This window comes from Lytechinus variegatus, chromosome 17, assembly GCF_018143015.1.
Source record: "Lytechinus variegatus isolate NC3 chromosome 17, Lvar_3.0, whole genome shotgun sequence".
NCBI classification, from domain to species: Eukaryota; Metazoa; Echinodermata; class Echinoidea; order Temnopleuroida; family Toxopneustidae; genus Lytechinus; species Lytechinus variegatus.
The window spans coordinates 4,997,471-5,014,173 of NC_054756.1; the positions used below are offsets into that span (position 1 = coordinate 4,997,471).

The 16,703-nt window shown below is 37.3% G+C and overlaps 1 protein-coding gene across 1 annotated transcript; it reads left to right on the forward strand.

Annotated features, from left to right (window-relative positions):
• Positions 1-5,173: 5,173 nt before the first annotated feature.
• On the forward strand, positions 5,174-16,703 carry LOC121431178 (ZP domain-containing protein-like). The gene is made up of 5 exons (XM_041628688.1): positions 5,174-5,242; positions 9,195-9,586; positions 11,065-11,170; positions 11,924-12,131; positions 16,355-16,703. Exons 1-5 carry the CDS (start codon positions 5,174-5,176, stop codon positions 16,492-16,494), a joined length of 915 nt encoding a protein of 304 aa, XP_041484622.1. The 3' UTR covers positions 16,495-16,703.

A 16,703-nucleotide genomic window follows, 5' to 3' on the forward strand; every position in this document is an offset into this window, starting at 1 on the left:
AATTTGACCTGATGTTTGGCGCCCATGTGTACTTTTCGAAAAATGGCGCCCACTCCGTCCCGGCCAGGCTAACTTAAATTATCTTATAATCACATTAAAAAAAATAAAGACCACTTTTTAATGTGTTCTTGAAAAAAAATCCATGAATACATAAAAACCAAAAGCTAGGGGGGACACAGGAGCGGTTCCAGCCTTCGCCAATGGGGGGGGGGGTTGGGGCGGAAATTTGTTTCAGCCATATGTTCCCCGATCGGCAGCTCGAAGATAATTTTTGTTTGTTTCTTTGAAGGCGTAGTCCTCATTAGTCACTTCTTGGCTTTATTCTTATAAATTAATACATAATATCATAATCCTCATTTATATGATGCGAGCGCGAAGCGCGAGCTAATTTTGGGGGAATTTTATGTATTTTTTTCCTAAAATTTGAACTGATTCTGGGCAATGTTTGTTATCCTGAAAAAGACATGTATGCAACTTAATAATTACTACAAACGCAAAGCGCGAGGGGAAATGAACTGATGAAAAAAATACCTGTTAAAGTAGCATTTAACAATCCAAAATGCGAGCGCGAAGCGCGAGCTGTATCTTTTTGAAATTTTCACCCAAAAAAAGGAAATTCTAAGCACTTTTTTTAACTCAAGCAGAATAGGTATATGAGTAAACAATTAAAGCAAGCGCGAAGCGCGAGCGGAAAATTTGTAGATTTAGTCCTATAATATTTACTGAACGAGACACTCGATTCATGATTTGAAAATCCTAAAAAAATATGATTATTAAAAATGCAAGTGCAAAGCGCGAGCAAAAAAAATTATACGTTTTAAACTGGTACCTATTAAGGACTGCTTGCACTTAGCCATGAAGGCGTCACATATTTCAACAATCAAAAAATGCGAGCGCGAAGCGCGAGCTGAACATTTTTGAACTTTTTTTAAGAAAGAATGGAAAATTCCAATCAGTTTTTGTAATCGTGAACAGGATAGCTATGTAATTTAACGATTGATACGAGCGCGAAGCGCGAGCAGAAAAAAAATCGAGATTTAGACCTAAAAGTGGGCCACTCTGTTCATGTTTTGTAAATCATTAAAAGGATGAGTAATATGGCGTCTACCTACATTAATAATGCGAGCACAAAGCGCGAGCAGAAAATTTTTGATATTGTGATCTGAAACTAGATAATGATTTAAATTAGAGAACAAGTTGGGTATCTGAATTAACATGCGCGAGCGTGTTTCATATTTAGACCTAGAATCTAGGCATTCTGAATACAACTTTAATCATGAAAATCATGAAACTTTGATAGTCCGATCTGAAAAAAGGAGTCAATTTCAGCTTTATATTTCTAGCACTATGTAGAAAAATTGTAAGGTGGATATGGATCGCACTTAAAAAGGAGCTGATATTATTATTACTTTGAGTTTTGCCACCATGAAAATGATGACTATCTTCCTATTCATCTTGATAAGCGCGAGATGAAACAAAGGGACAATTCAATTATTAAATTGATATCATATTTATTAATGCCTAATGAGGGCGCGAAATCTGATGATATCATGGCATAAAACTGGACATTTCACTTTTGTGATTATGAATAGGATGCATCAGTTTATATATTTTTAACCATTAATGCGAGCGCAAGTCGCGAGCTATAATTTTTGATAAACTGTCATGAAAAGGGGATTTTAAGTAGTTTGTTGTATAAACAATATTGAAACATTTATATAACTCGCCAATCAAAATGCGAGCGTGCAGCGCTCTAGCTGATGCGCCTTAACAATCAGACCAGAAAAGGGATATTTTGAAAACTTTATGGATTACACGAAAATATAGGTACCTGATAAATCAAAATTTGCGAGCGCGTAGCGCAAGCAGCAAATGTTAACATTCAAACCATAAAATTGACATTTTTACAGAGCACTTTTTAAAAACCAATTGTAAATTACACAAAATAATGAAAGTTCGATTTCCGAGGTGAAATATGTGTTGTATATTGACTTCCAAACTTGATATTCGAACTCCATATTGAACAACTTATGTAGATCACCTAATAGGCAATGTTAGCGCGAAGCGCGAGCGAAAGTTTTATATAGTTGCACGAAAGATTCTTTTTATCTTCCAAGTCTTCCCCTCATCTTATTTTATGCCTTCGTCGTCCTTCTCTTCCTTTTCTCCTCTCTTTTTCATCATTTTTTCCTTCTTTCTTTCCTCTTTTTTTTCTTTTTTTGCTCCGCCAAGAGGGGGGGGGGGAGCTCGGCCCCCTGGATCCGCCTATGGGGACAAGGGGTGGGGAAAAAAGGTTATCGCCAAAGTAAGGTCATCTCGTCCCAAAATACATGTTTTATTTCGATTTAGAATGATGTATTTCTATGATTATCAAAGACCAAAATAGTAGGGGGACATTTGATATTGTGTCCCCCTACTATTTTGAGTAGGTGGGACACGTCCCCCCTGGGATTTCCGCCCATGATGTAATATCAATGGGAGCGCGAAGCACGAGTGATTTTTTTTTCGGGGGGGGGGGGGTCAATTTGGTTTAACTTCTCACCAGAGTAGGCCCTACTAGAATATTGTGAACGGGAGCTGTAGTTTCTGTACTGTTGTTTTAGTATACCCTTCAAAATTATCAATGATAACCTCTAGGAAATATGCAAGCTCGACTAATATCCTCATCAGTGGCGTATTTATTCAGCATGGGTGCAGGGGGGGGGGGAGGGCACCAAAATAAAAAAAATAAATTAAATGGGGGGGGGGGTAGACGTTAAAGAAAATCTGAGATTTTATTCTTGAAAAACACATTACGGTATCTCGCAAGGCCTAAATAAATAATGAGAACGCGAAGCGCGATCTGATTTTTTTAATAGAATTTTCCTGTATTTTATCCTGAAAGCCTAAGTCAAGGACGGACCCAGCTTCCGCCAATAGGGGAGGGGCCATTTTTTTCACCCATCTTTTCCCCGATCGGCCGCTCAAAGTTGATTTGTCCAAAAGCCGTAATGAGCCAACAATTTCGAGGGGGCTCGATATGGCGTATCGCATAAAATTAATAAGAAGTTGGCAGTGAGCGAAGCGAGCAAGCAAATATGTTGACACTTTTATTACAAAAATACAAGGTTGTGATAGATTTTTACATAATATTTGGAAAATAATAGTATATTTCATCCTAATCCCTTTCCTTTTCTCTCTATTTTTTCTTAGCCTTGATTCTCTCTTTTTTTGTTGGGGGGGGGGGGGGCAAACGCCCATGTCCTAACATTTCCTAGATTTACTTTATAAGCAACGTAAATGTGTTATAATCTCATAAGCCATATGCAAGCTAAAAATTAAATTTCATGTATATTGTCCTGAAAATTTAACACTCTTGGCAATGTTTGAGAACCTGAACAGGATGCGTATGTAACTAGATAATTACCATGAGCGCGAAGCGCGAGCAGAAATGTTAAATATTATGGACTGGTCGAAAAGTTAGTCATCAAGACGATACATATTTCAACGATTAAACTGAAAATTTTTGATACTCCAACCTAAAAAGATGAGATTTCAAATCCCCCAATGGGACATTCGACATTCATTTCCATCTCTCCTTTTTTTATCTTTCTTCCCATCTTTCTCTCTTTTTAATATTATTCTCTTCCTATTTTTCTTCTTCTATTCCTTTCTTTTCTTTTTTTTCTTTTCCCTCTTCCTCTTTTTTCTCTTTCCCCATTACTTATCCCTCTTTCTTTTTCTTTCCTTTCCCCTTTTTTCTCTTTTAATTTGTTTTCTTCTCTCCCTCCCCCTTCCACTCTCTTTCTCTTTATTTTCTTCTTTTCCCCTTTTCCTCTGTCTCTCTTTTTCGTATCTTTCTTCCCATCTTCCTCTCTATTTAAATATTCTTCTCTTCCTTCCTCTTTTTTTCTTCTTCTTTTTCCTCCTTTTCCTTTCTCCTAGCTTTCTTTTCTCTTCCTTTTCCCTCCTCTCTTTTTTTCTCTTCTTTCCCCCTGTTCTCTCCCTTTTTCTTTGTCTTTCCTTTCCCCCTCTTACTCTCTTTTCTATTATCTTCTTTTCCCATCTTCCTCTCTCTTTATTCTCTCCTTTTCCCCTCTCCCCTTTTTTGAGCGGGGGGGGGGGTGGGTGAGGCAGTTCCCCCTCCCCCCCATGGATCCGCACCTGATAGAACCCCATGGTCTCGTGTCGTTTGACCTTTGGACCTCTCGATGACATATGATATATCTGATCATAATTTTACACACACTGCGGACTATCGGACCCGCGGTCTATCGGACCCGCGGTCTAACGGACCCGAGGTCTATCGGACCCGCGGACTATCGGACCCGCGGTCTATCGGACCCGTGGACTATCGGACCCGCGGACTATCGGACCCGCGGTCTATCGGACCCGCGGTCTATCGGGATGTCCCCGAACAAATACTCTAAAAGTGGAACGGTTGGCATGTCTGCAGTCCTGCGTTACAGAAGGGACATGGTTACACTTTCAATATAGAATAACAACACTAGGAATAAAAATTATTTCATAAGTACAGAAACATATCAAAAGGTAATTCTCGAAAGTAAAAAAATTTATGAGATAAATATTTAAAAAAGCTTAATTCTTATACTTGAAAATGGCATATTCTTTATGAGTTGAGTATCACAATCACATCGCCATAATCTCAATCTCAACAAGTGATAAATCTGGGGGAGGAGGAAGGGGGGGGGTCGTTTAAAAAATATTCAAGTATGAATTAGAGTTGCACTTAATATGTGCGATATAAAATGCATGACAGCATTGGTCAGATCATGCGTGTCAGCATTTAAGAATTTATTTTTAACACCCCCAAACAATGAACAGTACAGATGTACAGGATTTTTTTTTTTCATAATTTGGTTACAAGCTTACAAAATTTGCTCATAATTTCTTTGGAAAAATACATGTATTTTGTACACTGTTAGACCGCTGTGTAAAATCGGTGCTGTGTACGAACGGTTGTGTATTTTTTTTTTCACAACCCTGCGTAATCTTACCCGAGTTACGTTAAATATTGGTTGCGTAAAGAGTTTTCTTCAATAAGAGGTTACGATTTCACGTCAATTCCCGCCAAGCACCCGTTTCACAACAGTTGTGTACATAAATTTACCACGTGACTTGAGACAGCCAATCAGCTGTCATAAAAGTTTTACGCAAACTTTTGATATCCAAAATGGAAAGTGCCAAGGAATTGCTTTGCGATAGGGGGTTCGAGTCACGTCAGCCGTCAAAAATTTTGAGGGTAAGTGTGATTTTTGGAAGTATTTTTATTAAGAAAGTGTAATGTAGATTGTGATGGATGCGAGTGTGGTCGAATGTGGAATTAGGTAAGTCTGCTTTAGCTACAGATCTAACGTTAGAGAGCAGTGAGTTGGATCGACAGTGCATGACTGAGTGCGAGTGGTGCGTGTGCGATTGATTGGCTAGTTTCGTTAGTTTGTTCTTAAATCAAATTTTATACAATTTCATGATATATTACATCATTTTATAAACAAATATTTTGTTTATTTTAACGGACGAATAGAATATGTTTGCAGATGATTGGTTTAAAATGCGTTTCACATGGCGCATCATAAAGGATGGGCGACACGAAAGACGGTCCTTGCAAAGACCCTTTCGTGCAATCGGCCCCTGAGGCATATGGAACACCAAAAAATGACGTCATCTTGTACCAAGTGCTCAATCATATCTCCACCACTGACGTAAAGTTACAAACAAGATCTGCAGAGTGAAGATTGCACTCTTACCAAGAGGTATCTTGCATTTTTCAAGTGATTTGACGTTACCGTGGTGTGACTTCGGGATGATAAGAAGGTGCTCCTTGGTGGACGGTCTGATGTCATGGAACACGCAAGCAGCTTCGTTCTGGATGGAAAGCAAACGGAAGTGACAAAACAATTGAAGATGAAAACCAAAGAAATTAATTTTATAAGTATGCAGGTGACTCTGCCTTTGTCAAATACTTTAGGATAGGAGCACGTAAGTTAATAGCGACTTTAAGAACGACTGGTGATCCTTTCTTGTAGTAAATGGTAGACACCATTGGCGATGGCTTAGCGCGTAAGAAAGGTTCACCACTCATTCTTAAAGTAGCTCTTATAGGAGTGGGCTATAAATGGGTGATGTTTGGTTTTACTGTGGGAACAGTTTTTTTGTGTTCCTTTTATCTATCTCAACATGAAATGACAATATTTTTTGTCTCGGGTCCGAGAAAAAAGTGTGCCTAGCCAAAATCCAAAATGGCCGCCAAAACCCCCCAAAATCACAGTTTTGGCCCAACTTTTTATTTGGTGGTCTTTTTCTCTGGTTTTGGTGTCTATTCATAAGTTTTTGGGAGCAGGCAATTTGTTTTTCCTATAATTAGCACTTTTAAACCATTATTTGTAGAGTTAAAAGGTAATTGTACCTAAATTTTCCAATTTTTATAGCCCTTTTTCAGCCAAATGTAGGTGTCGTCCTGGAGTTCTTGGATATTAGATTGTACGAGGTCAACAATAGCAAGCAGCTTCATAGAGCTATATTGCTTTTATTCCTCTACTATGGGTTTTACGGATATTTGTGAAATATATCTTATTAAATCAAAAAATGTTAATTATCCATAGGGGCTATACAGTATACAATGTACTGTTACTGTACATACTACATCATATATCATGCATTGACCACCATGACATATGACAAGGTCTGTGTATAAACTATAGTGTCATACATTAGAAATAAGCTCCTAAGGTTTAAAATTAGAAGTGAAGTATGAATTTGATTGCTTGTCAGCTGATATACATGACGAAACCAGCCACGTTAATTGCACATAAAAATATCACATACATGATAAACCCTTGTGTAGTGGTCCACCTGCAATCTCCCAAATCAGTTATATCGAGAGGAGAGACCTGTGTGCCAAAGTGACTCAGTTCGCTTATCGCCTCCCAGGCACGGGTGACGCCAAACAAATAATAATACAAATAATGATGATGATGATAATGACAGAGACAGGTGAATATTGGCAACCAGTCATATAGTGATTAAACAATAAGGATAACGTAGAGAATGTATAAATAGCTTAAAAGGTACCCTGACGTGAAAATACAGAATACTTTCTGTTCATGTGTAGTAGTCTTTACTTAACCAAATCATGTCCTCCTGGGTTTAAGGGTGCATCATATAATTTCATTCTTTTTTTTTTCATTTTTCTTGCATTAGTCTGTAATATGCTAGCCCCGTCTCCTTTACTTTCACTAGATCATTTTTTTGCCTCTTGTGATGTCACAGGAGGTAGAAATAAGCATGACAATACATAATTATGTGCCATTGCTTTCAATAACAAGTCTTCATACAATACCACCTCAAAAGCAGTCACTAATACCCCTGTCACATTTGCTACGGCCGCCGTAGATTCTAAAATTTCTACGGCGAGTGGCTCTACGGTCGCTGTACAATTTCCAGGGCCACTTACATGTATAGGAGCGCCTTGAGCACCTAACAAGGTGGATATGTGCGCAATATAAATATCCTATATTATGTACTCTAGCGGTCACTTATGTTTGGGTCGCCGCACGGCGTATTTTTTAATTTATGGAGACAGAAAATCTGCGGCTGACGTATGTCCTTGAAATCATGACGTACGGTCGCCCTAGGGTAACCCTGCGGTGGCCGTAGGTTTTTGACAAATGCTACGGCAGACCCTCACGGCAGCCGCAGGGGGACTTGCTTATCACACTCATCATGATATTTAGACATCTAGACATTAGACATTTCATTTCAGAAAGTGTCGCACCATGACCATCATGTGCGTATTTTGGCCGGGAGGTTTTTTCGGGGCCCGGGCCTCCGGTTAGGCGAAAAGAGGGCGCCAAAAGAGAGAGAAAGAAAATGGGAGATAGAAAAAGGAAGGGGAATTAAGAGTAAGGGAAAAGGGAGAAAAGAAAGAAAGAAAGAAGGAAAAAGGGGAGAAGAAGAGCTAGAAAGAGGGTAAAATAATAAAAGTGCGGGGCGCCAAATTTGATAATCTACATTAGGGGCGCCAATTTAATGTTTGACTAAGGGCCGCCAAATAGACGTTCGACACTGATCTGAATTTTAATAAATCTCCCTTAACTTGTTTGTATGAATAAAGTTTAGATGTTAATAAACGCCTTAGTCTTAAGTAAGAATTACTTCCTAAATAAAAAAAATCAGCATTTAATTCCCGATAATAATAATAACATAATGTTCATGATAATAATAATAATAAAACTAATAACGGAGTATTTTAGCCGCTTCAGCTCTGAAAACTATTCTCCCGGCGGGCCCTGTTTAATACGATAATGTTATTATTACCCGGCTTTAGCACGGCTATACCGTGATCGAGCATTCGAGGAATTACTTCCTACAAGTTACCTATTCACCTGACTTGGGTCGGGTGCACCACAATGTGAGTAAATTTCTTGCTGAAGGAAAACACGCAATGGCTTGGATTCAAATCCACGTCACTCTGTTTGAAAGACAAGAGCATAACACAAGGGCAGCCGCACGGCCATCGTAAGCTCGACGTACGGCCGCGGCCGCGTATACCGTTCTACGCCATGGATACGGCTAGTCCCATTTATACGGCGAGCGTAGAAAAGAAAAAAAATGTTATAACTCCGCGTTAAAATTCTACGGCCTCCCCTCCGGCCGGTAAAAAGTAGGAATCCGCCGTACGTCGACCATGCGGCCACCGCAGATTTTCTGCGGCTGCCGCAGTAATCTCTCGAATACTACGGCCGCCGTACGCCCGCCGCAGAGCAAATATGACCGAAGTATAAATGACAGCTTGAATGTTTGATATGCAGGCCCTAGAGCTGTTTGAAGATTTGTGATTGTTCGCAATGGCATATTTATGGCAAGTTGCATAGCATTGTGTATTGTTATGCTTATTTCTGCCTCATGTGACATCAAAATAGGCAAAAAGTGATATAGTGGATTTTAATCGGGCGTGGCTGAAGATAAATGCAAGAAAAAATGAAATAAAACATATTCAATTTATATGATGCACATCTAAACTCAAGAGGTAATAATTAAGTGAAGTATAGACTCGTACACATAACATGACTTTGTGTGTCAGGGATCATTTAAACAATAGTGCCATGATCATGTAATACCAACTTAGAGAGACTTTCTATTTAATACTTGATTTGATATTTTTAAAAATACGTTTCTGCTCTCTATCAATACAGGATGATGTCTCTACAATGACTTTTTCTAATGTTATCACTTATGAAAAACCTGAAGCTGAAGGAGATACAGCAATCACTCGAGAATATCAAATGCAGCTTCGGGTGGAATGTTGTTTAAACAAATCAGAAACAGTTGATGGGTCCTTCAAACCACGCCTTGGTAAGGTTGCCTTCAGCGACAAGAGCACTGGTAACTTCGATCTAAATCTGGCAAGGTTCAAGACAGAGAATATTCAGGAAGTTGACTCTAGCTCGGTGTCGCTAGGCCAAGAACTCTTCTTTGAAGTCAGTCTTAAATCGGTAGAAATCCTTGGTATGTTCATAGAGAGCTGTTGGGCTACAGCAACCGTGGACCCAGCGACAAATCCACACCACTCTCTGATTTCCTCAAGGTGAGTAGGCGATTTTAGATGTACCAAAACATTGATTTCGCTTTTAAAAAAATCAACTTTCATTGTTTTCATGGTTCTTTGTACCATATCCCAACCGTGCATGATGTAAATCATCTTTTCGAAAAAAAAGCGGTCCATTGGAACCCAACGTGTGTCCGAATGGATACCTACTTTGCCCCCATTGAGATCAGTGTAAATGGGCCTGGGTTCAAACAGGTATGATTTCCCCATTAAAATGTGGCCATTTCTAATGCAAGCGTCTGCTAGATTCTGATCACCAAAACTAAAGAACAGGGAAAGAACATAGTCTCACAACATTGCTATACATTTTTACGTTTATTCATGCTATTTTGCATAGTTCATGTCAAAGGCCGCCATCATGAAGATAAACCTAAAACACTTAACACTTTTAAACACGCATATTTTATGTCAGCAATAGAAAAGAGGGGTAAGGGACATGAGGACATTCAAAGCCTGCTCTTCTCCGATTAAGCCCTTTCTCAATTAGTGGTGCGACTGCTTACAACCGTTTTATACCACTTTCATATTGCGCTTTTCACCGGCGAAGTTCGCCAGCGAAGGGGAAAGTGTCCAGTATGAAAGGTACACAGGAGAACTTCACCGGTAAAGTTCGCCGGCAAACTTCTTTACCTCTAGGTGGAGAACTTCGCCGGTGAAAAGGCCAGTATGAAAGCAAACCGGTGAACTTCTCCTCGTTTAATGACGTCAGAGGTAATTTTTTATCTCTCCCAAAGTCCCCTGTACCGAGATTCCGCGCGCGATAAAGTTGCAAGCTCAACTGAATGCTATGGCCAAGAAAATACCCTCGACAATTTTTATTTAAAAGCACTTTTTACATGTATAAAATGCGCAAAAATATAAAAACAAGGTGATATTGCTTGTTTTTCTCGTAATACTTTCAAAATATGTTGTAATTATTTTTTTTATACCTTTTTGTAAAAGGTAAGAAGTAATGTTTACAATTTTCTTTGACTTTCGTTGACTTTCGCCGGGGAAGAAATGTCAGTGCGAAAGGGTACATTTTTTTTCTTTGCCGGTGAAGTGAGGAATGCGAGGCGGAGAACTTCGCCGGCGAAGTTCACTGGTGAAAAATGAAGAGGGCAGTATGAAAGGGGTATCAGTTGTGATTGTGTGGAACATATATTGTGACCAAATGATCGTAAACGATCGCACTAGCAAATGTGAAAGCACCTTTGCAAATAAATCGATGGACCCCAAACATGTTACATGTTTGTATAAAGATTCACTGGTATTCATTTGGCAAATGAATTCGTCCGTTACCATTCATAGTTATCAACCAAAAATGTATGTGATTTAAGCAGTATACTACACTTTTACATATACTTTTCGTATTTTCCCCTCAAAACTAGCACCCTATTGAAAAGAATCGTTCCCAGACCCCTTTCAATTCTGAGTTCTCCTTAAAGGAATATATTTCTTCTTCCTTGATTCTACAGATGCCCAGAAGATCCAACAACGTCCATCAATAATGACCTTGATTTGGATCGAGAAAGTTTTTCCTTTCAGGCATTTGCATTCACTGGTGACAATCAAAACACCCAGGTAAAGTTAATCATTCTGGTTCTACGCTAAAAAAGGGGAGAGTGGTGAACGCCACATGGCATTATAATTTGGAAAATAATGACAAAATGAGGAGTGAAGAAATCGAGGAAGAAAAGGGAAAATCAATAATCATTTTCTCTCGTGACACTTTATCTGTAGCTAGTATTGGTCTTATTTTACGTATAATCATTTCTTTGTTATGTCTGAATATTTACCATTTACTAAATGGTCCAATGAAAAAGAATAGTTTCTTGCTGACTAAACTACCCTATTTGAATAGTTGAAAGTAAAAACATGAATATTAAATGAATATATAAATAATCAAAAAGAGGTTCGTTAGTCTACCAGTTTTATAAAAACCCTCACATTAACGTCACCATGTCCCTCACCGAAATACAATGGCTCCTCAGCTCTTCTTAGTTCTTTTTCTATTTTAAAGTAATAATCAAATAATCCTTCTGGGTCATAGGTCTACGAATGTATGTGGACTGTTTTGTTTAAATTGAGGGCTTGCCACCTGACCATCCCCCTAAACTGTGATAGAAAAACAGAAAAACTTCAAAATGAAAGAATTGGAAAGGGGGAAATGTGAACGAATTGTAATTTAGAACACCTTTGGTCAAAATCTATTATAAATGCTGAATATTATTTCAAAAAATTTGGACATATTCTTCATAGAATTTTGTCACATACATGACATACGTCATGTTGTGCCCCTAATTTCTTATGCTCATGTCATTTTCTTTTTGGTAGGTATACGTTCACTGTTTAGTGATGGTATGCGGTGCAGAGGAGGCTCGGTTGAATCGAGACATGGGCTGCCCCTCAAACGACGGTGAAGCTGCATTTTGGAACTCATCACCGGTTCGCAAACGACGATCTACGTCATCCCTTTCCACTCAAACGATCAGTAGTGGTCCGATTCGTATCCGTAACCCTACCAGTGGCATGGCAACTAATGGTATACCAATTGATCCTTCAAAAGCCTTTTTTTATGGAATCGCTCCTATCTCTGTAACGAAACACTATTTACATTTACTGTTTTTTATAAAAAAAAATGCTTTGTGTGAATTAATGTTAAATTGTCAAACGATACCATTTTGTTTAATTCCAGTAAAAAAACATGTTTATTTGAATTTTAAATTCATAATCCAATTAAATCTAGCCGAACAGTTCATTACAATAGAGCAAATGCTTTGTAAAAAAACATTGAGATTTTCTGAATTGAAAAATTTGGTTCTATGAATTGGCTTCGTTTTTTCTCCATTTACGTGTTTTAACACTTTCAAATTTCTCAAATGGGAAACAAGTTTTGTGTTACAAATTTCACGAAGAAACCGTGAATGTGATCATGGTTATTTGCACATAATTGATATGGCCAGAAGTGAAAATGAATTAAAAAAAGAAGTGAACTGCTGTATAGTTCTTGCGTTTTTTTGCGTGATATCTTTTAGTTTCATTTGAAGTAAAATCCTGGCAAATTTCTGTTGGACTATCCATGGTAAATGCTTCTACTTTCGAAGATTTTTTCGATATATTCATAGTACGAAAAAGTACTGATCCCCTTGAATATAGAGCAATCATATTCATCAAAAGAGTGGATGGGGGCCATTATCCACTATCAAGCGAAATTATTACGTTTCTTGGAACATTGGGATAATATATCTATAAGCTCCATGCTAGGAAGGAGTTTTTAAGTTACTAAAAATGAGGACTCAATTTCGTAGCGGTTATTTTTCATGAATGAAAAATTACGTAAAATTTACCGAAAAAATTATGAACATACGTGTAGGATTTCGCGGCCTGCCTTGTGAATGCCAACATGTGTGGATTAAAACTTATCCACAAAGTCTGAGGTGAAGTCCACCTCAGAAAAAAAAATAATGATAGATGGAAAAAAAAAGAACAATGAAGGCTGAAAAAATCATTAAAATTCGATGTAAAATAAGAAAGTTATGACATTTTAAAGTTTTGCTAATTAAAGAAAAAAAAGTTTTATGCTTAAGACGGTGATATGCTAATGAGAGAGTCGATGATGATACTCTTTATTTTGTTTTTTATTGTTTGAATTATATATCATTTCATTTTTTACAGATTTGACAATAAGGGCCATATTGCTTGAACTAGACAATGTTAAAACAATTGAAGTAGACATGTTCAGAGGGGAATGCAACTTTATTTCACATGACAATGAGGAAAAAATGAGAATATTATATGCATGGAGAGTGAATAATATAATATAAAATAATAATATAATATATATGGAGAGTGAATATATATATATATATATATTTATATATACAATACACAAGAAATAGTGAGTGGGTGATGTCATCCGTCCCCTTATTTGCATACCGACCAGGAAGTGCATATAACTGCTTTGTGATATTAGGCGAAAATTAAAAATGTCATAACATTCTTACTTTAGATCTGATTTTGATAAAATTTTCAGTGTTATACTTGTTTAATTTTCTCTTTCTATTCAAATTAGCTTTCTGTTGGTGGAAGCAAAATGATTTAGGGAAGAGGGGGGGGGGGGGGTCCACCTGAAATTTTTGCATGGACACAGGTAAAATATTTGACAAGCAAAAAAGAAGTTATAAACCAAACTTTTAGGGTGTCCACCTGAATTAAAGGGGGGGGGGGCGTAGGAAACAAAATTGACAAGCAAAAACAAAAGCTATCAACCAACATTTTTTGACAAGGAAAAAAAAGAAGAGAAAAAAAGGTTTCCAACAAGAAATTTAGGGGGGTCCCTGTTACACCCACAAATGTAATAATCGCCCACAAATGTAATAACGCCCACAAATGTAATAACACTTTACCCACAAATGTAATAACGCCCACAAATGTAATAACACTTTACCCACAAATGTAATAATTTTTGATCGCCCACAAATGTAATAACACTTTACCCACAAATGTAATAACGCCCACAAATGTAATAACACTTTACCCACAAATGTAATAATGCACTTTACCCACAAATGTAATGACTTTACCTACAAATGTAATAAATTTGAAGTGATTTTTGGCGAATTCGTTCTAAACTAAAATCCTATAGTAATGCGTTCATAAAGCACAAAAGTTCAAAGTCTTTTTTCCAGACCCGGTTAATGAAATATTACAGTAAAAGTCCAAGTCTTTTCCATACCCGGTTTTTCAAAATTATAATATACGTCCAAAGTCTTTTTACCAGACCCGGTTGTTTCAAAATTGTAATATACGTCCAAAGTCTTTTTTCCAGACCCGGTTAATTCAAAAATTATAATGCAAGTCCAAAGTCTTTTTTTCAGACCCGGTCGTTTCAAAAGTTATAATATACGTCGGTGAGGGGTAAAGACAACACTCTAAGCCCAAGCATTTAAAGGGGTTTAATTTTGAAGATTGGTCTCAGCTGTCATTTTTTCAATATTTCTTTATCTTTTAAATAACCGGGTCCAGACGAAAGACTAAGCATAATACTCGTGTTATTCCACAAGAATAAGAATATGAGTCTTTTGTTTTTAGGATTGTTTAAATCATTTTTAAATCACCGGGTCTGGAATGAAGACAACACTTTAAACGTGTGCTTTTCTACATGCATGGTCTTAATTTGGAGGATTGTTGGTTCTTAGATTCGTTGTTGGGGGTTGAGTTTTATTGATTTTTTATTCCTGAAATAATTGTGTCTGGAGGAAAGTCGATCTTCGACAATCGGTCTTCATGTTGTTTCCACAGTAATTAGATTATTGGGTATTCGTTTTAGAATATTTGTAAAAGCTATTTTATTTTTCAATTAGTAACCAAGTCTGGAAAAAGGATGTCTGCTTTACCCACGCGTTATTACAATGTTTTGTAGGGATAGTAGTATTATTTAAAAAAAGACATATTTTTACTGGGTGAAACTTTGGAAATTTGGTCTTAGATTCGAAGATTTTCAGTTACTTTTTTTAATAGCCGGGTCTGGAGGAAAGAGTACGTTTTAAAACTCGTGTTATTCCAGGAGAATAAGAATATAAGGTCTTATGTTAAAAGATTTTTTTTCGTAACTGTTTTAGGTCTGGAATAAAGACAACACTCTAAACCTCTTTTAAAACAGGTTCTTAGGTTGAAGGTTTGTTTGGTCTTAAACTTTGATTTTTTTTAATTCTTACTATTAGCGTTTTTTAAAGAAAAAAGTGGTCGGGCTGAAAGACTACGCTATATATCCAGCATTAATAAGATTATGGGGTCTTTATACTGTTTTTAAACTGTTATTCATAATGTTTAGATAACAGGTAACCGGGTCTGGAGAAAAGACTACGCTTGATTCTCAATTTACTCTTAGTGCATATATTCACAATATACACCGTATAAGTTGAAACAACAACAAATACATTAATTCCACCAGTTTTAATTAACTGGGTCTGGAGAAAAGACTAAGCTCGATTCCCATTTTTTCCACAGGAAAATATCATTATCGTATCTTAGTTTGGACTTATATTATAAATTTTAAAATAACTGGGTCAGGAAAAAGACTTTGGACTTATTAAAATTCTTGAAACAACCGGGTCTGGAAAAAAGACTTTGGATTTATATTATAATTTTTGCAACAACCGGGTCTGGAAAAAAAGACTTTGGACTTATATCACAATTTTTTTAACAACCGGGTCTGGAAAAAAAGACTTTAGACTTTTATTATATTTTTTGAAACAACCGGGTCTGGAAGAAAGACTTTGGACTTTGATGTTTTATTAACCCGGTCTGAAAAAGACTTTGCACTTTTGTGCTATATGAACGCATTACTATAGGATTTTAGTTTAGAACGGATTCGCCAAAAATCCCTTCAAATTTATTACATTTGTGGGTAAAGTCATTATTACATTTGTGGGCGATCAAAAATTATTACATTTGTGGGTAAAGTGTTATTACATTTGTGGGCGTTATTACATTTGTGGGTAAAGTGTTATTACATTTGTGGGCGTTATTACATTTGTGGGCGTTATTACATTTGTGGGTGCAACAGTCCCCCACCTCAAATTTAGGGGGGGGGGGCAGGACCCCCGTCCCTCTGCTTACGCCGCCTTTGGTTTTGGTGGACTTTAAAAATACCGTTAGGTGCTTAAACAGAAAATCATTATCACTCGTCCTGTTGCCAACTCGAGGTATGAGTTTGTGTAATTCATATTCAATTCTTATTCATTCTTTTTTAAACTTCTACAGATGTGTCTTTGTACAACCCGTTTGCGATGCTCATCCTTGGTATCAGCGCCGCAGTGGTTGCCATGCTTATTCTGATGGGTGTGGTCAAGCTAGTTGGTACCAACTTCAACTATCACCGTGTGTCGACCGAGACCATTTAAGGGATTTAACTCTTAACATGCTGGTGATGCTAATTGGCTCCAAAAATACACATCAGAGCTACAACTCGTCTGGCATGTTAAGAGTTCAGGTTGTTTAACGCTGTAATAGTGATTGCATGATCAATATCTGTAGTAACGAACAAGGGGAATTCCTTCAATTTTTTTAGATTTATCAAGAGGAGCTTTATTTGTTTCCGAGTGATAATAAT